The 24,699-nt window shown below is 39.9% G+C and overlaps 1 protein-coding gene across 1 annotated transcript in view; it reads left to right on the top strand.

Moving 5' to 3' along the window:
* Positions 1-24,699, top strand: part of WDFY4 (WDFY family member 4) — a 112,772-nt gene that overhangs the window by 39,971 nt on the left and 48,102 nt on the right. Inside the window, exons 24-40 of the mRNA XM_064716301.1 lie at positions 703-855; positions 1,211-1,284; positions 2,102-2,263; positions 4,422-4,513; positions 5,372-5,471; positions 6,289-6,494; positions 7,068-7,237; positions 7,592-7,717; positions 8,150-8,311; positions 8,427-8,624; positions 9,611-9,728; positions 10,305-10,462; positions 10,917-11,155; positions 12,984-13,093; positions 14,165-14,356; positions 14,910-15,046; positions 23,968-24,045. Of these exons, the coding sequence (XP_064572371.1) occupies positions 703-855; positions 1,211-1,284; positions 2,102-2,263; positions 4,422-4,513; positions 5,372-5,471; positions 6,289-6,494; positions 7,068-7,237; positions 7,592-7,717; positions 8,150-8,311; positions 8,427-8,624; positions 9,611-9,728; positions 10,305-10,462; positions 10,917-11,155; positions 12,984-13,093; positions 14,165-14,356; positions 14,910-15,046; positions 23,968-24,045 (2,475 nt within the window). The remainder of the gene's footprint in view (positions 1-702; positions 856-1,210; positions 1,285-2,101; positions 2,264-4,421; positions 4,514-5,371; positions 5,472-6,288; positions 6,495-7,067; positions 7,238-7,591; positions 7,718-8,149; positions 8,312-8,426; positions 8,625-9,610; positions 9,729-10,304; positions 10,463-10,916; positions 11,156-12,983; positions 13,094-14,164; positions 14,357-14,909; positions 15,047-23,967; positions 24,046-24,699) is intronic.

Raw genomic sequence — 24,699 nt, 5'->3', positions numbered from 1 at the left:
AGGTCAATGCCTGTCTTTGTATTGGGTATGAGCTGTTATTTTGATTTTTTGCTACATAAAAATGCATAAAAAAGCATTTTTTGCTACATAAAGAAGTTCTCTCCAAGTTATCATTATATTGAATGGAGTGAAGTTTTTTTTAACAGCCAATAATATATGTGCCTTGATATGTATTTTCAAATTGATTTCTATTTTTCCCAACCTGCTCAAAATGTAATGGCTTTCTGAACATTCTTCTCACAGTATGGAGAAATTGTTGGATAATCAAAGGTAGGCTCAGTTGAGAAACTGGCCATGTTTCATTAAGGTTTTTCATTTGGGGAGGTAAAATTTAGTATTTTTAAAATTAACACTATTTATAAGCAATTAAGAATACATCTATTAAGGATAGAATAACATAGAACTCCTACTGTGGTTATTTACAGTTGTATTTGTCTCTTGCTTTTTTTAAATTACATTCAACATAATATGGCACATATTTTCCTCCTGTTGAATGCCACAGAGTTGCCAACTCCTTCAAAAATTCATCCTTAGACTTTCTGCATGAAATTTTATGTCTGGACTGAAATCTTCATTTTCTTTATGATTCTTATGCAAAATGCATGCATGCATGACAGGTACATGTGATTAAACTATATGTTTGGTCTTGAATTAAATAGAGATTTTTACTTGGCAGATACTTATTCAGTCTTCTCTTTTCAGTTGCTAAGCTACCTATTGAAGAGGAAAACTCGGCTGCTAAACAACAGGATTTTACAGTTAATATTCTCCCTAGTGGGCACAGCTGAGCTGGGCTTTGAGTCTTCTGTCATCAAGAATTATAGTGCATTCCAGTATGTTCTCTGCAACTTTGAGGTACAACTGTTCATGTTGCTCTGTGGGTTTGGCTGTATTAAAGATGGCTTTATAATACAAGATTTGGTTTGTTCATAGCATCTCCCGGATCCAATATTTGTGTGTTGTGCTTTTTCACACTGTGGGCCCCCAGGTCTGCAGGAACACTCCTGAGGGTCTGCTCCTCAGGGCTGGAACTGGAGCTGCAGCTCCCTGCACAAGCAGGGACTTCCCAGTGCCTGCAGGCTGCATTACAGAAACACCTGAAGTTTATGGTGTCGTCCTCCCCAGACTAGTTCTAACTGTTTCTCTGATGCAGCTACTGTTCTCGCAGCTCAGCAGAGCAGTAAAACCTCTGCTTTCCTTTGTCTTTCAGCTTTGGATGAAAGCACCAGAAAATCTTGACCTTGTTCTTCTTTCCCATCTTGTGGAGATCTTGCAGTCCTCCAGGTATAAACTTCTGTTTGAATCAGAAACCTGAGGGGAAAACTCATCTGTAACCTGAAGCTGGAACTCAGAGGGGGATATGAAGGCTCTAATCCCAGTTGGAATCAGAGGATTCTGGGAGTGAATCATTCATGCATTGCTCTTTCAAGCCTGAAGTTAGTGATTTGATCAGCTCCTGAGATGACTTTTGGGACTAGTCCAGGAAAAGATATTTGGTTACCTGGTTCATGTGGAACCACTGCTGTACAATGCAAGCTTGAATATCTGCTGGGGAGGAGAAATCTTAATGTTTGAATTGACTATGAAATAATTTTAAAATTACATTACTGAAGTTGTGTTTAAAAGCAAAACACAACCCCTTTATCAATATTCTTAATCATCTGGACTGGCGTTGAATGCATCTAAAGAGACAATGGCATGGCAGAGGGACTCAGTAAAGCTAGATTCCTGCTTTTTGGTAGCAGAAAGCTCTGTGCAGAGCTGTCTGGTTCTCTTGCTAAGTTTTACAGGAATAGAATTTTTTGGTGCCAACTTGCTGCTTGAAAATGTAATAATGTTTTCTTTGAACTTGTTGGAATGCAGCAGTTTCTGGGGGAGAGGGCAGAGGAGAAGAGTAGAACACACAAAGTAGTCTTCTGATCTCCATCACTGATACATGTTCAATTTGTCTGAGAGTGTTTGAAATGTTATAAAGACAGTATTAGAAGCCAAAAGTGCAAAGTATCAGTGCAACCTGAGAATACTTTTAGCTGAAACTCTGTAAATTTGGTCATTTCCAGTAGAAACCTTAATAGTCCCTGTGCTTTTTTTTTTTTTTCAGAGATGCATGTCAGAATATTGCACTTGCCTACCAGGTGCAAATGGTGCCTAAGCTTGTTTTCCTTTTCAATGATCCTGAAATCAGCAGCTCCAAGATCACTGTGGCCTGCACTATCCTGTCCCATCTCTTGCAAGGATACTTTAATACAAGGGATGTTCTCAGGTAACCCTCAAGGTCTATAGCTTTTCCTCAGATTGCAGATGAGCCAAACTTCTGCTAGTGTTGGAGAGAGCTTGACAGTTGAGCTTCCTTTACCTTGTCTTTGGTAGAGCATCAGATCTTTGGCAACTGCAGGATTCCCCGGTGAAAAACTGATGAAAAACTTTTTCATTCACTCCAACCTTATATTTGTGTGAAGATAAATATGGTGATTCTTGTTATAATGGTGGCACAGTTCTGTAGGTATGACTGGGATTACTCAAATATGTACTTAATATTTGGTTTCATTAAAGCCTTGTCCCTAAAGTATCAATACAGTATTACAATTTGGCCCCAAAGAACTGTATACCTAATCCAGTTGGTTTGGCTTATATCCCAGTAACAATCCTTTTTGTTCCTGAATTTCAATCAGTTATGTTAGTCAGGATTTCATGAAGCATAGCATTTAAATCCTTGTTTGCTCTTCAGAGAATGTAAGCACTGCTTCATTTTATATTCCCAGCCTAATTGTATCAACCCACAGCATAGACCATATGAGGAAGGTCCACACAGTGCTGTCTGCAGCCACCTAATTCCCAGGGAAATGCACTGCACAGACGGAAGCTCTGTTTCTAAAGCTCCATTTTTAATAGTGTTAAAACAGTTGCATGTCAAATCTGCGGACTCTGCCTTTTGCTCTGTTGGAGAGTATGAGCACCTCTAATAAGTTAACTGTGGAGTAAGCTAATACATGAACTTGGTGTTTTCCAGCTCTTTTGTAACTGTGTGCTCCTGGATATATGTTATCTGCATGTATATTCCTACCCTGGGCTTGTAGGAATTAGCCTGTTCTTTTTTCATATAGGTGGTGAGACAGGTGAGAGTTGAGGATTTAGTATATCAAATTTGTCATGTTGTAAGGAGGTGAATGAGCATTTTTTCATAAATAATCATGATTTATTATTCCATGATAACATGATTAGTTGTCAGGCCCATGGATGCTGAGAGTGGCAGAGACAGCCCTCTGTCCCTGTCCTTCTGGCCCCAGGACAGCAGGGACTGGAACAGGCTCTTAGCAGCACTGAAAGGTGCTGGAGCTTCTGCTGGCCCCAGATTTGGGCTTCCGGAGGGAATTGCTGTGTGGGCTTTTCCTGCAGAACAACTGGTGTCTGTCCCTTAAGAAATACCCTTGTTGTGGGCAGGAGGAGATTGTGCACTTTTGCTAAATGTGTGTATTTCACATTAATCTTTCTATCCTTAGAACCAGCTAATGTGTCAAAGCAAACTACAGGTGATTAAAGGATGCCAGTCCCCCTCACTGTGGACCTGCTAAGGTTTCTCTGTCCTCCTCTATATGCTTGGAAGCCAAGTGGTAATAACACTGAAATTACAATGCCACAGGCTGCTCAGAATCTTTCATATAAACTGAGTGCTTTACTCAGTAATCCTTTTCACTTGGTGAAAGACATTTAAAGTGGAGAAAATGTTTCCATAGCAGAATATATTTTATTTTGATTTTTAGATAGTTTCATTGATCAAAATATAAGAAAAATAAACTATCAGAGAGCATCCAAAGAAGGGCCATGAAGATGAAGAGCCTTGAGGGGAAGCCAGATGAGGAGATCTGAGGTCACTTGGTCAGTTCAGCCTGGACAAGAGGAGACTGAGGACAGACCTCACTGCAGTTACAGCTTCCTCTGAGGGGAAGAGGAGGGGCAGGCACTGATCTCTGCTCTGGGGTGACAGTGACAGGACCCCAGAGAATGGCCTGAAGTTCTCAGGGGAGGTTTAGGCTGGGTATCAGAAAAAGGCTCTTCACCCAGAGGGTGGTCAGGCACTGGAACCGGTTCTCCAGGCAAGTGGTGACAGCACCAGCGTGACAGAGAACAACAACTGTTTGTACAATGCTCTCAGGCACAGGTGTGACTCTTGGATTGTCCTGCTGAGGGACAGGAGTTGGGCTTTGATGATCCTTGTGGATACCTTCCAACACAGCACAGTCTTTAACTTTTTAATTTACTTCCTAGTTTATGAAGTTTTCATCCTGTGTCTGAAGTGGCTAGAATTTCTAATGGTGGTTCTTTAGTCACTGTTAACCAGTATGCAGCTTTGCATATAATCTCCAATTAAGTAAATTAATATCTTTCTGTTGACCACAACTGCTTCACTCTTTCTCTGCTAGGATTGGATTGTTCCTTGTTTACACCTTGAAACCTTCTTCTGTGGATGAAAATCAGATTTACATGGATAGTGTGGCTGAGAGGCCCACTGAAGGTGAGGGGCTGCCTTTGGGGTATGTGTTGTGATAGTTCAACTACAGGATTTCCCTCCTTCCCCAGGACCTGATCAACCCTAATTGCACCATTAGTGCTTCTGCCTTCTGCTGCAGGAAAAGGCAAAATTCAGATTTCTTCATGTGGAAAGGGACGGGCTGCACAGAGGTGACCCTTTGCTCTCTCTCTGTCTGTAAACCAGCAGTACTTTTGCTGCATTGTCCAGAGCCAACACAATGCTGGATTTCAGATATATATAGAGAGAAAGGACATTAAATTGAAATAACCCCAAACCAACCTACTAGGCTGTTACAAAGAATAAAATTTCAATGGACGTGCTGGATTTTCTGTAAACACTTAGAGTTGTAGCAAATAAAAACACTGCACCTCTTAAAGTGGCTGTGTATTTGTCAGGTTCATGTGGAGGAACATCCAGTCATTTGGCCCTTTCACTGGGATCTTTCAGTTGAGGTTTTATTGTTACTGCACCTCTAAACAACAGATCATATTAAGGTGACAGTGGTAACTGCGGTTTGTATATAGACATCTCAGCTGGGCAATACAAGTCAGATTGCCTGTTTATATTTCTCTCTCTAGTTAACCTGAGATATTGTTCACCATGCAGTGTTAATGAGTTTTAAAAGGGAGGACTTGGGCAATGTGAGCACTGGTTGTTTATTATGTTAGCAGGAATCCTTGTCTAACATTTGACATCTGCATCTTTTTACTCTGCAAAAAACCAGATAAAAGTACTTCTATGGAGCTAACTGGGTGCAAACAAAATTTTTCATCAAAGCAATGGAACAGTGGAACATCTTTTGTCTCTTCTTAACTCTTTATTGCTTTCTGATATTTGTAGCCTTAAACCAAACATCTGGAAGGACAATCTGTCTTCGAAACCAGCTACTGAGGATGCTGTTAAATGTAATACGCTCAGACAAACTTCAGCTGTCCTCTGAGTAAGTAAAAATGTTTAAGAAGTGTCTTTGTCTCCCAGATTTTTCATCATCCTAGTGCTTAACCAGGACTAAACACACCAATAATATTTGAACTTCAACAAATACTAAGTAAGAGCAGACTGGATTCAGAGACTTTTTTGTCAGTGATTTATCTGGCATTCACACAGCTGTATGGTCTGATAACACATCTTATATCCATTTTGGAAAAAGTCTCATATTTTTAGAAAATACATTGAAGGGGGAGCTTGGATATTGATGCTTCTGCTGCATATCAGAGGTTGAAGAAACCCCTGTCTCTGAAATTTGTCCCTGAAAATCAAGTCAATCTAAAGTGAGATTACTTGCACAGCTATATCTTAACCATGACAATGCCATTATTATAATTTTGCCTTTCATAACTGAAAGGCAGATTTCATAGTGCTGGGAGCTGTAATTGTCTATTTTCATTAGATAGCACATCTTGGACTTGAAAATTTAAACCAGAATTTTGAATTTCATAGCTTGAAAGATCTGGTCTGTGACGTTGTTTGCCTTGGTTATTGATACACACTCTCAGAAGGGGCATCACATTAATAAACTGTTTTGCCTGACAGCAGTAGAAGGTTAGATGTAGCAGGAATTGAATGACTTTAGCTGTGTGGATGAGCCTGTGGTTACATCTTTGTGATTCTCTAAGGGCACACCTTTAATGAGATTTTTTTTTTTTTCTAGAGAAACATGAGGTTCTAAATCACTTCAAGATAATCTTATATAATATCTCCTTTCTCTCTTCCATCGTGTTTCCTCCCATGAGTTTTCATTTACCTGTTTTTCCTAGGGAAAAAGAAAAGACATTTTTGGCACTGGGGCCAGACTGGTTTCTGCTGTTCACACAGAGCTACCTGCACTTCAGCACAGTTGTCCTGGGAATCAAACTGCTCCTGTGCTTCCTCCACAATCGTTTGCTGCTGAACAAATTCAAGGAGGGGATAGTGGCTGGGCGTTGGCTGGAAAACAGCTCTGCAGGGTTGAACATTCTAATGGGTATGTGCTGGTTGAACATTCCCAAAACACTGCCTTGGTCCAGCTCAGTGATAGAAAATCACTGTGCACGTGATAGGAGGATTCCCACTGATCTCAGTAGACCAAGAGTTTAAATCATTTTCTAGGGCAAACTTGTCCTGGTACTGCAGCATTTCTGTGCTGAAAAGTGGAAGGCATTACTTCTCCCTTGCAGGTAGTTAGCAATTCTGATTAGATGGGCCTTTTTGTGTTGTACAAAATCAGGCTACCTGATAAGCCTGTAAGGTGTTCAGATGTCAACTTGTTCTGAATTGTTTCTTAAAGATTTGTTCAGCCTGCTTTTTGATAATTAGACCTGGGGTTCTGAGAAAGGGAGGAGAAAGGAAGAAGAATAATGCAGGGAGAAAGCCCTTTAACAAAAGTGATAGTGATAAAAATTGTTATGTTAGTCTGGAGGTGATTTTTAAACTGTTGATACTGCAGCCTAGCAGACTTCTGTGTTCTGGGACAGAGACAAGGATAAAATTGTGTCAGTAACCCTTCTGCTGATATGACATTCATTTTTAGACACTTTCATTTTCTTTTCCTTTAAAGATAATTTAAAAAGTCATCCTCCAGTGCCTGACAATGGCAACTTCTTGATTTTTGGATTTTCTGTATTGCAAAGATGTCTCACTGATCATGTTCACATTCCTGAGATCTACTTGGTTGTAGCAGAGCTCTTTCTGGCAACTCCACCGTCTGACCCACCTGAAGCTGTCAAGGTATGAAAAAGAAAATAGCAGACAGGCACCTGAAGCTGCTTTGCATTACTGTTTTGACATTTTATGCCCTTTTCCATGAGATGATTTTCAGGCATGTCAACCCTACCTGGGCTTTGTAATAATAAAAACTATTCATACTTTTTAAATTAAGTTAATTAACTTTTATTTAAGAAAATTTACGTTCAGAACAACCTTGTTCATGCAGGTGTTAAATGTTACAAATTTAATAGGAGAGGAAGGAACTGCTGGAGGTAGACACATGTTGGTTTTGTTCTGATGTAGAGAGAGCAGGCATTTTTCTTGATGTGTCATGTACAATTCCCATCTCTTAATGAAATCTTTCTTCCTGTGTAGAAAGATCTTGAGTCTATGTTGCAGTGGATCTTGCAGCACCACCACAGAGAGAATGTCCTCAAATCTGGGTTGTGTGCAGAGGCAGCTGTGTTACTGCTGGAAATGGTTAGATTCACTGTGGACAAGGTAAGTGTCATTGCAAGGACAGTACAGTGTGAGTGGCTGAATAAAGAGCCCAGGTGTGACAGAGGCTGGTGGCAGCCTGTGTCTGTAATCCCTGTAATCCCTGGTCCTGCTCTGCCCTCAGAGGGCAGCACTGAGCAGGGGGCACAACTACTACTGCCCTGGTTATGTAGCACGGGATGTGATGGGCTCATGGCTGAGAGACCAGACACAGATCTTGCCCACAACAGCACTCAGTTTTTTCATTCTTGATGCTGCTATGTCACCTTTCTGGTTGGGCGTATCTTCAGTCTGCAAGGTGGGATTGGCTACTGGTGCCTTGTCTGAGTTTGTGGCTGTGTGACATTTGCTTAGGAATATCTAAAGAGGAACATAGATAAGCTTTTATGAATGAGAGGAATGCCGCCTTGACCAGATGCACGTTTGTCTGTTCAGCCTATTGCAGATGCAGAGGCCTCCTGGGCAATTGCCTATCCGGGGAATGTTATCGAGTTTCTGTGCTTGATCTATCACAGTTATACACAGGACCCTGTGTGGCACTGTCCTGACTTCTTGAAAGCTTTGGCTATGATTGCTTTTCATTCAGGATCACCCAAGGTATGTGCACAGGAGCCAGCATAAGCCCTTCTGACCAGAGATGGGTCACTAGGAGGAAAAAAAAAATCAATGTACAGTAGACTGAGTGCAAATGTATTGCTATCTGCTTTCACAGGGTGGGTCTGAAGGCCTCCTGACCCCTGATGGTCCAGCCATTGCTGAAGGGAAAGGCTGTGCTGATCCCTCCTCTCTCCCACTGCTACCACACCCTGCCAAGAAACAAGTGTGGGATTTCGTGCGAGTCCTCCTGATGGACAGTCTTCTCAACATCCCAGCAAGCAAACAGGGACACCCCCTTGAGCTGCTTCTCGAGGTTTATTTCATCAGCAGGCTTTGCTCTTCTACCTTGCACTGGGGGTGGAAGGACAGGACATATCCTTCTAGTGACCTAGTAACAGAAGTGCTAACAGTTACTGAAGGAAAGGACTTCTCTAATTCCCCTGCACTAATGTGAACTAAGAAAATGCTGTCCCTGGAAAACAGAAATTTTTCAGGCAATCTTTAATATTGAAGAAAAGTGTGAAAAAATATGCTTTTCCTTAGTAATACCTGCTTGTCATCAGGGCACCCCTTGAATTTGAGAACAGAAAATGTCACATGGAGCATCCTGTGTACTGATTTTTGAGATAAGAAAATCTCAGTTCTCAAATAAAAAAATCCTGTCTCCACTGTAAGTACAGATTAATACAAGCTGTAACAGCTGAGTCTGGATAATAGATTTCAACTACTCAAAGCACTCTAGAGAATCAGAGTAGTCTGAAGAAAGGGGAAAATTAAAAATTTAGGATTCAGCTCCAAATTGTCAGTAGTTCAGGTGTCCCAGGTGTGGGTTCTGATGCAGACTTAGCTTAGTAATACGAATAGTAATTACTAAGGTATTAGAATAAGCTTGACTGCAATTTTAATGACTTAAATCCTCTTGTGGAGCACCAGCTCCCTAAAGTTTTACGTATACTCTCCTGAAGTTTGATACAGTTAAAATAGAGTTTGGATTGCGGGTTGTCTGAATCCTGGGAGCTCAGTGCCCCTGACCACAGGACCTCTTGGGAAGCACTTGTGAAGCAATTCTGGCCCTTTACAAAACCTTGTTTCTGTTCAGTGTGCAGAGGGTGACTGTGCTGGCTGTCAGCTAGATGGTGTGGTCCTGTGTAAGAGTTCCTTGTTTTCCAGCTGGGAATGAAGTTCTGCCGTCTCATCTGTTGTCCAGTAGCTGTCCACATATGCACTCTTGCCAAAAGTGAAGCTGAGTCAGATTTCCTGTTTTCCTGCTGTACTAATATGTGTGCCATCACTGTACAGGCTTCTCCAGAAGATGCCACCAGTGAGCAGAGGAGACTTTTTCAGACAAAAGTTCTACTGTCTGCTATGGATGTCTTTCAGGTTGCCAGCCAAGGCGAGGGGAAAATTAGACCAAGAGGTGAGTGGTGAGAATCAGATTGTTTAACTCTTGTTTAAATATCATTGTAACTGGTATTTAGCATGTAGGTGTCATTGCTAGAAAGGTTTGGAGACAATAGCTAGAATGACGGTCCAGCTCAACAGGCTGCACTGTCCATTCTATATTACTGCAAGCCAGTTTGCATCAGTTATTGTAATTTTATAGTTTTTCTGGAGAGAATCTTCCTTTTTGAGAAGAGATTCTGAATATTAGAAAGGGAATATATAGAAAGAAACCTAGGTTCATCCTTGAATGCTTCTGGAAACAGCCCCATTAACATAGATGTTAATTGCTCTCCTTTCTGAGTTGTTAGTTAAGCCAGTTCTTCATTACAGCATTTTAGTGAGATTGCCTCCATCCTTAAGATGGGACTGTCATTTCCAGTCTGAGTAAGGTGTTTCTGCTATACCTAGAGACTTGTTTTCTTAGACATGTCCCACCTCTGAGATATTATGGAATGAGACTGTTCCTTCTCAGCTCTGATAATCTCACATTTCACTTTTATTTAAATTTCCTCTTGTTCTGCAATAATCAATCCTCTTATATCCTCTCCAGCAAACACTGATCCTCATGGTTGTTCAGAATCAACTGCACCCCTATCCATGATGAATATTGCTTATTTTGTTCAGAAGCTGGTTGAGAAACTGAGCAGCAGAATGTTTGTGGCTGACCCCAAGCAAATCCTGATCTTCATTGCCAAACAGATTATGTGTGTGAGTCACTTTTCTTCTCTCCAACTTCTATCAACCTGATGTAATGTGCTGGTTTTTTACACTGAGTTCATGATACTGCAGTTCTGAAGAAGATGGCTGTAAATCCATTTGGTGATTGTTTTTATTCCTGTTTTTTTGCGTGAGAACATAACAGCTGTAAATTATAATTAGAGAGAGATGGTGCAGCATAAAGAAAGGAGAGTTAACTCTCTTGTGACACTGTTTGGTGCCTGTGTACACATTGCTGAACTAGGATAAATTAATAAATTAATCCCCACAGTTATGGGTACTTCAACAGAAATACAGAAAAAATTAGAGTTTTTATGTAACAGGTAGTTCAGGGGAATTTTGCTGAAACAAGTTTCCAACAGTTTAAATGAAGTGGGAGGAGTGGGTCCTTGGGGAGAAAGTTCTTTGAGCAAGCCAAGTAAACTGCTGCTTTGTGTTTTCACAGGTCTTAGAAAGCTCTGTTTCTCAAAAGGAAGTTTTCCTCAGTGCCCTGTACAGCTGCTTAAACAGAGCCATCCTATACTGCTTATCCAGACCTCAACAATCACTGCCTGAACAGTTTAATGTCCTGAATACTCTCATTGTCCTGCAAGAGCAGTGGGACATTATCTTTGCAACTTACAACTCAAATAGTAATTTTGTCATCTGCCTCATGTACTGCCTTTGCCAACTGAACTCGGGCAGGTACAAGTGTTCATCTTATTATGATTCTTTATTTTTGTGCTCTACCTGTGGAAGTGGGCGCAGAGGGGGAGATGTCACCTAACTTAGGCAATTTCCTGTCTGGAGGATCAATAGAAGCTGAGAATGAGCTGGATCCAGCATTTCCAGCAGCTACTCACTTCAGAGTAGTAACTGCAGTTAACAAGCTTGAACTGATTTCAGTGGCGCTGGCTCACAAGCCCATCAGGAAAATGAGCAGCTGGAAATCTTCCTGGGATGTGGGCTAGGTTCACTCCCAAATCATGAGGGTGGCCATTCTCTGAGACATCTGCATGGGGTAATTCAGTGAGAGGTTTTGTCTGATCCAGCAGTCATTTGTGTGTGGGTACATTTAAAGCATATATAGAGGTGTGAACGGATCTTGTGATCTTTGTGTTATTGTTAGTTGGATCTGAGCTGCAATATTTTAGTTGTTCTGACATTGGGAGTTTTGCCTTCTGCCATTGGGTAGAGCTAGAACATCCATACTCACTGTTTGCTGTTCTTACAGATGTTGATATAAAAGATGAACTCTTGCTAATGCAAGCTGGGAAGTAACCTTGGAAGCTTAGTTTTGTGAAAAAAAGCAAATATTGGCAAGTGCATTTTTCACTTTAATGTTTCTTGCTTCAACGATCACCTTCTGTACTGCTTTGATGATCTGAATGGAATCCATTAACACAGTATCACACCAGAAATGAGCTGCACTTCCTGAGATCTTTTCTGGATGCTCTTATCCCAGTCAGATAATAATTTCCAGGCCAAACCCATTGAGATGGGATGAGGATTGCTTTTATGGAGTAAGAGCACAAACTATTTAAAAAAAAAACATAAAGTACAGAAGGGTTTATGTTATCCAAAAGCTAAACAATCCAGGCAATCAGTAATGTGGTATTTTAAAGAAAATCAGAAATAAAAATGCCAGCTGCCAGCTTTGCATACCCAAGGATTTGATTCTCCCAGATAGCCAGGCTTGTTCAGAACTGAAAGAGCTTTGTGTTACTAGTGGCTATATATGCTTATAAATGCTATTATTGACAGCAGTTCTGTGAGAAAGTCCAGATTTTCTGGATACCTTAAGCAAGCCTGTTTCTTTTTTTTTTTTTTTTTTTTTTTTTTAAGTATTACTGCTGTACTGAAGTTCCTAGTGTCTTTTACCTCCTGACTGGTAGATTGTGGCACAGCCCTCAATCCCAAAGCAGAAGTCCTCTTGGCCATGGTGATGTTCTCAATAACCACATCTGTATGCTAATAGTATCCATGGAGCTGAGTTCATAGCTTTTTTGTGCTGAGCGCTTCGGAAACTGAGTGAATCATGACTGACACAAAAAGCTCAGTAAGCAGTTCAAGTGCAGGGTAGAGCAAGACGCTTTCTTCCACATAGTGGCAGATACCTCTAGCAAAGGAATTCAGAGTAAAGAGACAAAGTGCCAGATGCCCGGGGGAGGTGCAAAAAGGCTGAAGCAGACTGGCTACATCAGGACAGCCCCGTGCTCCATCTAATTGGGGTGAATGAATACAAGTGCAGTAAATTGCAGGGATAAGGCACATACAGGAGGGTGATTACAGGATCATGATGACTGCTCCTTGCCTTTAAAAATCAGACTGGCAGTTAAGTTCCCACTTGCTGAAAATTCCGTGGTATTCCATAACTGGTATAAGATCCAAACCTGAAAATACTCTTCTACTAAATGAATCAAGGAGGACTGGATGTGCAGAAACACCTGTTGTTCTTTCACTGTTCTCAGTTTTTTTCAGTCTGGTTTCCTTACCTGCCCTCCTTTTTTTCTTTTTTTCCCCTTTGTCACAGCTGCTCAGAAGGTTTTGGGATGGATGCAAAACCAAAGCTGGCTTCTCATCACCAAATTTTCCTTGCACCTAGTGAAGAGGAAAAGGGCAGCCTGCCTACTCCAGATGATGGTAATTTATGGCATGTGTTGCTGGTGGCTTAGAAGGAGAATACCTGTCTTAAGTAGTTTACAGAGCAGCTTGTGCAAGTGCCACTTAATTCCTCTTTAGTGTACAGGCACTGCAGGCACAGCACAGAGAAAGGAGAGTTGTGCTAAAAATTACTTGTGTTTGCATCAAGTCTTTTTATTCAAAAGTTTACATCCTCAAATTTTTATTTTTATTTTTACATCATTATTTTTATTTTTACATTTTAATTTTATTTTTTACATCCTCAAATTTTTTTTTTACATCCTTTTATTCAAAATACATCCTCAGGAGTAGTGGGTATCAGTTTGAAGACCTCTCCTCCATGTTATGACCCCAGTATAAGGGGTGAGATACATACACTATTTGTTGCTCTGTTTCTTTTTTCAAGGCCCATACAGGGTTTGTCTACTGTATGCAGAAAGAAGTATTGGAGCATTTCAGAGAAACACAGGAAAAATATGTTGGATTCAGTGTGGTCAGTTGAACCCTGCAGCAGAGTAGTGTTTTGTTTTTTTAATTTTTACTTTGAAATATATATTGGCTTGGTTAAGCTGCAATCAAATCAGTCTGGTTTGCAGGGATATAAAGAAAAACTCAGCACTTTCTTGTACAATATCCTCCTGCTGTGTCAAATTGTTTCACAACTTTGTTACCTTTGCCCCTCCATCTCCAGTGATGTTTGGCAACATAAAGGAATATCCTTTATGTGCTTTAGCATTCTATGCACAAAAATAAGGCCATCAAAATTTTGATTAAATGGTTTTCCAAAGCAGAAACCAGTTAAAAACGTGTCACTCCTACTTGTTTCTTTCAAGGAGTTGAAATATCATAAAAGAAATATCCTGCTGTTTTCTGTATTAGATTAACTAGTCTAGCTTAGAAACTGTGGAGGCAATGGACAAAAAGGAGCAACTCCACTAACTCTGGCAGTTACTCTGAACCAGTGCTTTTCCAAATTAGATGTTTTTGCTTTTTTGTTTGTTTGTTTTTTGCAGTTGATTGACTTGAAAACATAAATGAGTAACTTTTTTTGGTGTTACTTTTGTTCCCTAGTCCGCCAGGAGATTCTGAGGACAGTAGAAATCATCTGGAAGCAGCTCATTTCTCAGAGGCGGCAGGCTTTGGAGGACATTTACAAGATGGATCTCTCTGTAAAAGGAAATGACAAAGAAAGGGACATGAAGATAACAGAGATCACTCCTTTATGGGAAGAAATAATGACCAAAGCTTGGCAACACTTGCTAGGTCTCTGTTCTTTTATGGAACACTCATTGTAACAAGCAAAAATGTTGTGGTAAATGGGGTGCCTGGTGGAAAGCTGCTGCTCCTTGGTTCTGCCTTTCCTCACCTGCTGAGAAAGCAGATTCTCAGTTTCTCTTATTTAGGGATGTGATTACTTACTGTGTGATAACCAAGCCCTTCTGTAATCACCTGGTGGGGTCACAGGGCCCATGTTGTACTGCAAGAAAGAGAAATCACCTTAGATGATTGTAACCCATAGGAAGATTTAAAAGGGAGGATATGTGGTTGAAAGAAGGGCATTGCAATGTGTGTAGTGCTGCAGTGATTCAGTGTTCATGTCTGTGTAATGAAACTGATCTATGGCAGACCTCTGTGAGGCTTTTAAATAAAAGCTTGAGAAGTATGTGTTAATTCACTTCTCATAAAAATAGAACATTATTCATCTGGAGTGACGCACTATCACATTGTCTTCTCTTGTACAATAGGGATAGAATACCTCTATTTCTGACAGGCTCAACCTCATCTTAAAAGCTTTTTTGTCTGTTTTCCCATGCAGTATCTGAAAAGAAGCTTCTCCAGAATAAAGCAGGGCCAAGCCTGTCGCAGAGCAAGCACAATTCCTGGAGTGAAAGCCTCTCTTCAGCAATTAGGTTCATACCTGGCCGAAACACAAAGGAAACATGCAAATCAGAGGTGAATTTTGCTCTTCATCTTCTCTGGGTCTGCCTTGTGTATAGCTCTGGGTCTGGATTTGGGAGGCTTCTGAGTGTGTCTTTTTGTTGTCATGTTCCATTGCAAGCTAGACAACTATAGCAGCTGAGGTTCCTTTCCTAGGCTGCTAGAAATAATCACAAAGAAACAGTGACCTGAAGAACTTTTCTTGGCAGCCTGTCCATACAGTCTAATAACGCATATTTTCTGCATAGAGCCCTATTATGGCACTTGAAAAACCTAAGCAGCCCAGATGTGTTTGTGCTTACAGGCCTCTGCTTGGGGTGGAGCAAGGTGAGGAGATGCCAGCTTTGCTGCTGCTGTTGGCTTGCATTATCCATGTAAACCTTCTCCTTCAGTCTCTGAATTAGCAGGAAGGGAAGGCTCAGGTGTTATCATAGTGCTATCCTTACATTTTCTACTCAATATGAAGTATTAAAGGTCCAAATTTTAATTTAATCCCTAGAAATAGGGAAACAAGCCTTGGTATATAATCCAGGGGTGGATTTGGAGGGTATGCATAATTTCTCCTGTCAGCAATGAAGATGTGAACTATCTTATCCATGTGTTAGATCCTCCTTTGCTGAAAGAGAGGGCCATTTCCATGTTTTTGCTTGGCATTGTCAAAAATAGACATAAGAAACACTAGATAGATGTTATTTTTTGAGTGTAATAGGAGTAGAGTAACTAGCTATAGGATAGGGTAGAAGTGCATTGACAGAATATTCAGAGCTTTAAACCAAGCTTGTGTTACTGTGATGCTCAACATATTAAGGATTTTTTTTTCCTCCTGGGGAGATGAGTCTGTTCTGAGCCTTAACCCTCTAGCTCAAGCTATAGGAGGTTGCAGCTGTGTCTGATGGTGCCTGGTCCACTTGCAGGTGACCAGGCAGACTGTGACACCCAGCTAATGTGTCTGACAGTACCTTTCTGAGCTGCAAGGCTTTTTAAGCGTGCTGCAGAATCCTTCTCACTCCTTAAAATCACACTGCTGCTTACAGAGTGAGCAAGCTCTTCCCAGGTACATATGCATTCTGTGATGTCATACTGCAAGAGTGTTGACTATTTGCCCTGGGGTCTGTTTAATTATTTTTTAAAATTAATTTTGATTATTACAGCTGATTACACCTCAGTGAGCAATGTAATTGATATTTGTAAATGTATCCCAAGGAACATTTTGTACAACATGCTTTTTGCTGTTGAAGGTTAAAGACTCTGTTATTGGTTTTTCCCTAAATATGCCCACATCATTAGTTCCTCCAGTGAAAAGGTTGCCATCTGGAAAAGGCAGCACGGAGACATTATTCAGGCACAAGTGCATGAAATTGGTGTTTCTACATCTTCTGTCTCTCTTCTGCAAGGAAGCTGCTTGTAATTAAAGGAGCTGGGTTTGGAAGAAACATTACTCACTTGGTGTTATTCCTTATCATGTCAAGCACTGACAGCTCCATAGCTCTGATAAATTGTTCTTCTCAATGAGATATGAAGCTACAGTTCCAAATGTTTTTCTCTTTTCTCCCTCTCCCCGTTTCTCCCTCCAGCCTGTCTTTCAGAGTTTAATGCTCTTTTTAGAGAGGTGAAATCTAAGAGGAAGAAAATGTTGAGTTACCTCTCAACAGCCCTCTTCCTTTGTACACTTACTTACATTAGAAAAGTTACATTAAAAGTAAGTGGTATTTGTATTTTTAACTTGTATTTTTGTCAACTTTGGTAATCACTTTAAAAAGTGGTGTGATGTAATTTTGTATCATTTTCTGTGTCAGGTGACTTCTGTGTTCACTATTGGCCTCTATCTTCACTTCTGCCAGTTATGGACTTATGTCCTAAAGCAACAGGAAATCTCCATGTTTGGTTGAAACATGGAGATTACAGGAAAAATAACAGTATGAACTACATAGCAAGGAATGAAGAATTTAAATCCCATAGCAAAATAAAGATATTTGCTCCTGACTGAGTAAAGTTACTGAGAGAAGTGCAGAAATTCACTCAGGACTTCAAAGGTGTGCCCGGTAGAAAGAACTAAGTGGTTGTTTACTGGGTTATTAACTTGATTCCTTGATCAACTGAAAAACAAACAAAGATGCTGAAGCAGTAATAGTATTTGCTGCAGATTAAAACAAACAAAAACAAGCAGCAAAACACTCCTCTGATTTTTCCCTGTGATTATTTATAAGATAGGAAGAGTGCTTTTGAGACCCAATCCTCAATCTAGAAAAAACAGCAAAATTCAAAGTGTTCACTTCAGCAAAAGCTCAGACCCCAGGTTCCTGTTGTACTTTTGCTCATGCTCTCCATCATCAGCAAAGCCAATTTCCTACTGTTTGGTGGCAAGTGTGAGAATCAGCCATCAAATGCAGCTGTGTTTTCTGCATATTTCTGAATACACTGTTCTATCTCATGCTTTGCTTGCGGCTTTGTCTGGGAGGCGTGATCATGTAGAAAAGAGAGTATAATTACACTTTTGGTACTAGAATGGCAGTGATCTGCTGTGGTGATTGTATCTTCTTGGTAGTCATGCAGGAGCATGAGGAATAATGCACAAAGTTGGATTTTTTAATGCTTACAGGTGACAGACTTGGGTACATTTGCTGGCAGGAAGGTCTGTAAGACTGAATACAGTGCCAAAGGTTGCAAATCACTGACTTTCCTGTTTCAAAGTGAGCCTTTTGACCTCTTGCTTCTTCTCCTCCTTTCCCCCCACCACTGAGTTGTGCTATCAAAATATTTTATGTTAACAATGACTGTGACAGTTTTTGATATCATACAAAGCTACAAAGGCAGCAAAGGAGCGCTGTAGCAATTGTGTTTCAGTCAACTGTAAATCAGTCAGAGCTTCTCCATGCCCTGACCTGAGGTTTTTAGGATGGGTGCCTGGCAAGGTTACAAGCACCACACTTGTAGCTCCTGTGAGACACACTGCCTCAGAACTGTAGATATTGCTGTTAGTCTTTACAAGAAATGCAGAGCCTTCTCAGTTTTACAGATCTGATTGTGCCTGTCCTCTACTCTTTTTGTTGATTAATTGCATTCCTCTATGACAAAGACCCATATACCTTGAAATAGATAAGGTCTTTTTAATCCCATTCTTCAGAATGAAGAGGTTAAGAGACTTCCTAACTTGTAATTGCAAAGCCAGAAATGTTACTTAAATCTTGTTCTTACCAATCACTCAGTTGCTCTTTTATCAGCTTTTCAAGTTAACTGACTTAAAACAAGGAAACATTTAATGATATTTCTTTGAAAAGAGCATCATTTGTGTAACATGTTTATCTTCATAATAGAAGGATAATTAACATCACTAATTATCTAATTAAGTTCATTAACTATCCACCAACAGTGCACCGTGAAGTTGACATTATGTTCTTCTGTCAACAAATGCTTTGATTTCTTAGGAAGTAATTAAAATGTAAATTAGCATGTCATTAAATGCACAAGGGAACTTTGGAATCAAATATTCATTTCAAAACTGCTCATAGCACGCATTTTTTTTACTTCAATGAAAGCAGGCACTTTACTATTAATGATGTATATTAAACAATTTCCATTATAATATTATTGTCTTGTTTAATAACTGGCTCAAAGCTAAATTACAGCATGCTGCAGCAAGCTGAAAAAAGTTTCTTTAACTTTGAACGCAGAAATTTCCATGTCCTCCTACACACATACCTAACTGCTCATTTATCATTTTCAGATTGTTCACAAGATCATAAAGAAATCATTCAACAGGTCAATGTTAGATAAGAATTGCATGAAAACATAAAATATGGAGTATTTCATATTATGTGATAAATATCACTGAATTTTCTGAAAGATGTGGGGATCATTTCTCCCTTCATTGAAGGCAAGTGTTTAGCTGAGAATTGGAAAATCAGTGTTGCATGATGAATACAAGTCTTTAGGCTGGCTCAGATTCACAGGCCCCTCTGTGTGTCCCCTAAAAATTCATCAGAGGCTGCTACAGGAGATGGGGTGTGATAGCCCAGTGCTCAGTAGGAAACCTATCCTAGCACAATTGTTTCTTGATTGATATCAGTTTCATCTTAAAACCTGAAACATGAGAGATATGGCTTACAAATTTTTTGTGGTTAGCTCTTCATGGAGAGTTTTCCTCTGTTTTTAAACTCAGTGGTCTTCTGTGGGAGTGAAGTTCCATCATTGAAGTACACATTGTATGAAAATGTTACCTGTTATTTCTCCTGCATATTGTTTTAAAATATCCATTTGCCTTTCAAGCTAGAGATTGTGTCTGGTCAGGCTTAAGTTTGGATATTGGATTTCAGCAAGTGAAATTTAACGTTTAAAGCTGTTGGCACCAAAGTCTCATCTTTCAAGAGCTGCTGATTGCAGAGTTTTACTTTCATGTAACAGAGCTGATGCCAAATGAGTTGAATGGTGTTAATGTGGATGAAAGAGGAGTTTTATCTGGTTGCAGAAAACCCTAGAAACCTGTGCTAACCACTGAAACAGATTATTCTTTTCTTTGCTGAATACACAGACAAATAATTTTTTTCGTATTTCTTGATTCAAATAGGTCTGTTTTCTTCTGGTTTTTGAAAATTTTATTTATAATAATTTCAGAAAGAAGTTGTTTGCATTCAAAAGACTGAAATGTCAATTTAAAATGAAAAGTAAAGAACAGAAAATCGAGTGAGGTCCTAGAAATCTCTGCAAGATTAACTTAAATGCTTCTTCTAGGTTAGGGTATAGGTTGTTACCTCTGCTGAAGTCTGTGACCATTCATTTCTTGTTGCTCTCATCTTTGCTAGCCAACTTAAAGTTTGCTTGTGTCTATTTGTGTTCTATTTATACTTTCTCTGCAGAGCAGCTTGAACTACATCCACTAAAAACCCAGAAGTAGTCTTGTCACCTTTAAATCTAAGTCATTTTAGAAAAACCTATTTTTATGGGTCAGGAGAGAGATGATTTTTTTTCCTCTACTCTGGCCCCATAGCATATACTGATGTTTAGAGAATTTTTTCATCAGCTAAAGGAATAAAAGGGCAAGTTTTCCTAAAAAAAGCCATGATTCAAATGTAATCAGAAAATGCCAGCACAGGAGGCTGTTGGATAAATGCATTTAGATAATAGTGTGTAATAAAGCCCTAAGTTACATACACATGTAGGGCTTCTGCATTTTAAATAGAAATAGGAAAACAGTGAGTAAGAACAAGTGCAAGCAAGAGGCTCCCCTGCTGTTCCCCGCAATGCCAAAGTCTGACTTTCACCTTTCACTTTTGAGGTAAAATCTAATGCTTCTGTAACAGGATGGGAGCTGAGTCCTCAAGGGGTTGAATGAACTATCCCAAAGTCACAGAAGCCATTCTCAGAGACAGGACTAAAGAACAAACGTGCCTTGACTCTCATTGTGCTTTTTTGCTATTAGGAGGCAAGTTATCTGTTCTCCCAGGAAATAATCTGTTCAGGAGTGTCATCTGTTGAAGGGCTGTGTGCATACACACACACATACAGACTTATGGTTGCTATAGAAGTAGACTGGCTTCTGTACTGCCTGTGCTTAGCTGATAAATGCAGTGTGGAAGTCTCATCACATGAACACACCACACTTTAGGTTTACCCTTTGAAACCCACCCCTGTGTGTGAGTACATTTATGATGCACTGAAATATGGAGGATTTTCTCATTAAGTCTGCTATTCCCCAACCAACTGGCAATGCCAGGAATCCATCCATGATCCTTAGGAGCAGTTGGCACATTGCATTAGCCTCCTAGCGGGCTGAGGCATGAAGCCTCCATGCAACACTTCACTGCTGGAACTCAGGCTGTTGAAAAGCTAAATGAATTTTGGCAAAGCAACAATAAAATCCACACAGCAATAACAATTTTGTGATTCAAAAGAGCCTGCAAAGAGACCTCAGTGTGGAGAGTGCATGTGAAGGACTAGGATAAACTGGTCTTTAGTCTGTTAAGGAAAACATCATCTGCCTTAGCTTAAAGATTGTTACCTGGGGAGTAATGGAAGAGTTTTTCCTCTTCTGGAATGAAATGCCCATTGCAAGGGGTTGGAACTGGGTGATCTTTAAGGTCCTGTCCAACCCAAACCATTGTAGGATTCTGTGATGTTCCAGAAACTCACTTCTTTGCTTCCCCATCTGTTAACAAAAGACTTTGTCTTCTCTCATAAATATCTCTAAGCTGTACTGGTCAAAAGTACCACACAAGGTTGATAGCTGTGATGCTACATTAATGTTCTTACTATGTATGTTTACATAGTGAGCATACTATTACATACTTAGAACATTTTACATACTTAGACTGTTTTGCTCAGAAGAGCTAAAGTAATAGACTAATATCACTAGTTTTAGCCCTTACCAACAGATGACTTAAAACACATGCTTCAAAACAAGTATGTGGGTATGTCACTGTCATCCACAGGATAATTCACTTGGCACAGCAAGGGATTTGAGCATTTGGGCTTTCCTTGTGTCTCTTACAAGTCCAAAATTAGTTTGTCTTGATGCTTATTTTCATTTATTGAGAGTTTTGGCACATACTTTTGTGTGCATGTGTATTCAGTAACACAACACACACAAAGAAAGCCTCCAAGTGCAGAGCCCCAGTGACATAATGTTTCTTTGGGAAAGAACTGTGGTATGTGTGCTGTCTGTATCATGAAATTCAAGTGTATTATGGCATGCCTGAATATTTATGAGGTGCAGGAGTGTTAAGTGATCCATATATATTTTAAAAAAATGAGAGACATAAAGCATTCCAAAGCTCAGTCGAGTTTTGTTAAATTACAAGTCACACCTCAATCTTTCTTTTCCACTGTTTCTCATTACAAACAGTGTCTCAATTGCTTTACTTGAAAGAAATTATAGAAAATTCATACCCTGGATTTCCTCAATGTTAATAATTTTCTCTCCTCTTTGAGGACTCCATGCAGCAAGACAAGAAAGAGTTTTTGAGTCTGTGATTTGTTTTGGTTTTTTAAAAGGAAAATGACTTGTAAATTCTATCTCCTTTTCAAGCTCTAAATATTGACTGGGGAATATGTGGCAGCAAAATGATCTGATTCTACTTACAATGTGATTGCCTAAGGCTGCAAAGTATAGAAATCTGTATTAAAAAAGACTTAAAGCATGATTTCCTACTATTTCCTACTATGGTTTCCTAGATTTTTAGGAAAGGATTGATCAATAAGGCCCTTTGTAAGCCTTATTGATGCCCTTCCCAAAAATGTGCATTACAGTTCTTACATTTACACCTGTTTTTCTGCATATGAAACTCAAACCTTTTCTGCATATGAAACTCAACATTACATTACCTGTAGTGTAATGTTACACTACATTAGCAATTATCAAAGCTGGCATGTTCGTATTTAAGACAGATTTTACTGTGGCACTGCTGTATTTAATCTACTCCATAAAGAGTTGCTCTTTTAAAAGATAAGCACCTACATTTTTTAATTGTAGGAATCTGTTTATTTGTTGGAAACTTGTTTGCACTAGTTATTCATTAGGCATTACAGTATAAATGTTTTGACTGAACACTTACTAAATAATAGTCTGGTCTATATTCTCCATGTTTATTGGTTATGTCTTTCAGGTTTTGTTTTTGTGTGTTGGTCTGGCTTGTCTGACTTTTTTTTCTTCAATCATAGTAATCTCCAATTTTAACTGTTCATTTTACTTTACAACCAGATGGTTTTCCTGTGAGATCAGCAGGGACATGTTCATCTGGTTGAAGCTGGCTAGCTGTAGCTCATTTGGAAGCCAAAGTGGTTAGTCTTCAGCTGACCAGATGTGGGTAGCAGAAGTTTTCCTTCTTAAGACCCTTCATATGTTCCAAGGGCTAGGAACTGGGTCAGTGAGAATCTGCAATGTGGACTTTGACTTTAGGGGTCCCACTGATGACCCTGAGTGAAATATGGACTATGAGCAACTTTGAAATAGCTGCCAGTAGAGCACTGACTTGGCTTGAACAGTCTCTGAATATCTGAAATGCAGAAACTGATTTTTCTACTCTGAATGGTTTTGCCCCAAGTCCACATAGAGCCATGATCTCAGCTCTTCTCCTATACCAGGACTGGTTTAAGAGCACAGAGATGCTGTTGCTTTCTAGGTCAGCCTTTATGGGAGTTTTATATGAATTATGGAATAGTTTTGTGAGGCCACAACTGTGATTACAGGTTCAATGATGCTTTAAGCAAACAAAAATATAATGACTTTCATCAGTGTAAAACAGGAGCTTCCTGCAGGGAAACACCAATAAATGTGACTTCACAGCAGGGTTGCAGACCTGGCTGGCAGCCAGCAGTAATCAGCACAACACCCAGACCCTGTATGTTAACTTAATTAGAGCCCAGTGCAAGCAGCAGCCAGGAGGTTGCTGTGAGGGACCACTGCCAGCGTGGCACAGAGTCCCTGCATTTAAAAGTGACCTGCCTGACCCATGGCTTTAGGTAGTATGAGGCTGGGACTTTACAGCAAGTTTAGCCTCGTGCTGTGACTCACAGCAATCTCACATTTGTCAGGGAAGTTCATCTGGATGTGACAGTCCTCATACGGCACTGGGAGCACTCACCTCTCCTACCATCTCACTATAGATCCTTACCTCAGTTGGAGTCTCTACAAAAGATGATTATAATTTATGCTATTTGCAGTACTAATTCAGCTGCAAAAAGAGGAACCTTACATTTTATTTGGTGTTTTCTTTCTCCTTCTGAGAAAGTTCTGAGTAGTTCCACTAATGACCCTTGTTAAGATGATGTCTATATTTATATTCCTGGTGTAAGTGTGCAACTTGCACCCAGGTGGTTGACTCATCTCTACACTGCCTGCAGAGCCATCAAACTTGCAGTCACAGGCATATTCCTAAATTGTTCGAGTAAAAGGATTTACACCTGCAGCACCTTGGCATAATGTGTTCTGATGTTTCTTCTAGGGATTTGTGTCATGTATGGAACGGTACCGAAGAGTCGGGCAGGAGCTCTATGCTTCTTTGTACAAGGACCATGTGCAGGTAAAGGACAGGAATATTGGGCAACAGCTTTCTGTGGTTGAAAGGGTTCTCTTGGACTGCCCTGAGAAACTGAGCATTTTAGAAGTGAGAGGAATATTGTGCCTAAAGAATTGCTGAGAGTTGATGAATCCACACTCCTTTCCTGACATTATTGCAGAAGTGTGACCCAGCAATCTGACTCCCCACTTTATTTTCAGGACCCTTTTTCCCCCCTTTGTTTAAATGAATTATTCAACTCTTCCAATGTCAGAAATGAAAGTGAGAACTTTGACCTTTTTTTTTTCTTTAGTAGCCAGTAAAACTTTTTAAATATCTCTCAAGCTCATAGACAGTAAAACATGACAGGTATGTTTCTGTTTCAGGTTTGGCCATCAGGGACCAACAAACTTTTTGTCTTTTTGAATTCTCACCTCTTCTTTTAAATTGATATGTTAGTGCTCCCTAACTGCTTGCACACGACACTGAAGTAGAAAGAATTAAATTTATGCCTTGCTCAGAGAGAGCATAGTACACTTACAACTGAATCATTCAGACTGTTTTCAGTGAACCCTGTTGTTGCCATTTTTCACACACGTTTGCCAGGAAAAAAATGGATTGAATAAAAACCTCTGTGATGTGGATCTCCTGCTTTTGACTTGCAAATTTTATGAAAGC

Source organism: Zonotrichia leucophrys, chromosome 6 (assembly GCF_028769735.1).
Source record: "Zonotrichia leucophrys gambelii isolate GWCS_2022_RI chromosome 6, RI_Zleu_2.0, whole genome shotgun sequence".
NCBI lineage: Eukaryota > Metazoa > Chordata > Aves > Passeriformes > Passerellidae > Zonotrichia > Zonotrichia leucophrys.
The sequence above is the reverse complement of the archived record's forward strand: the minus strand, read 5'-3'. Positions and strand labels throughout refer to the sequence as shown.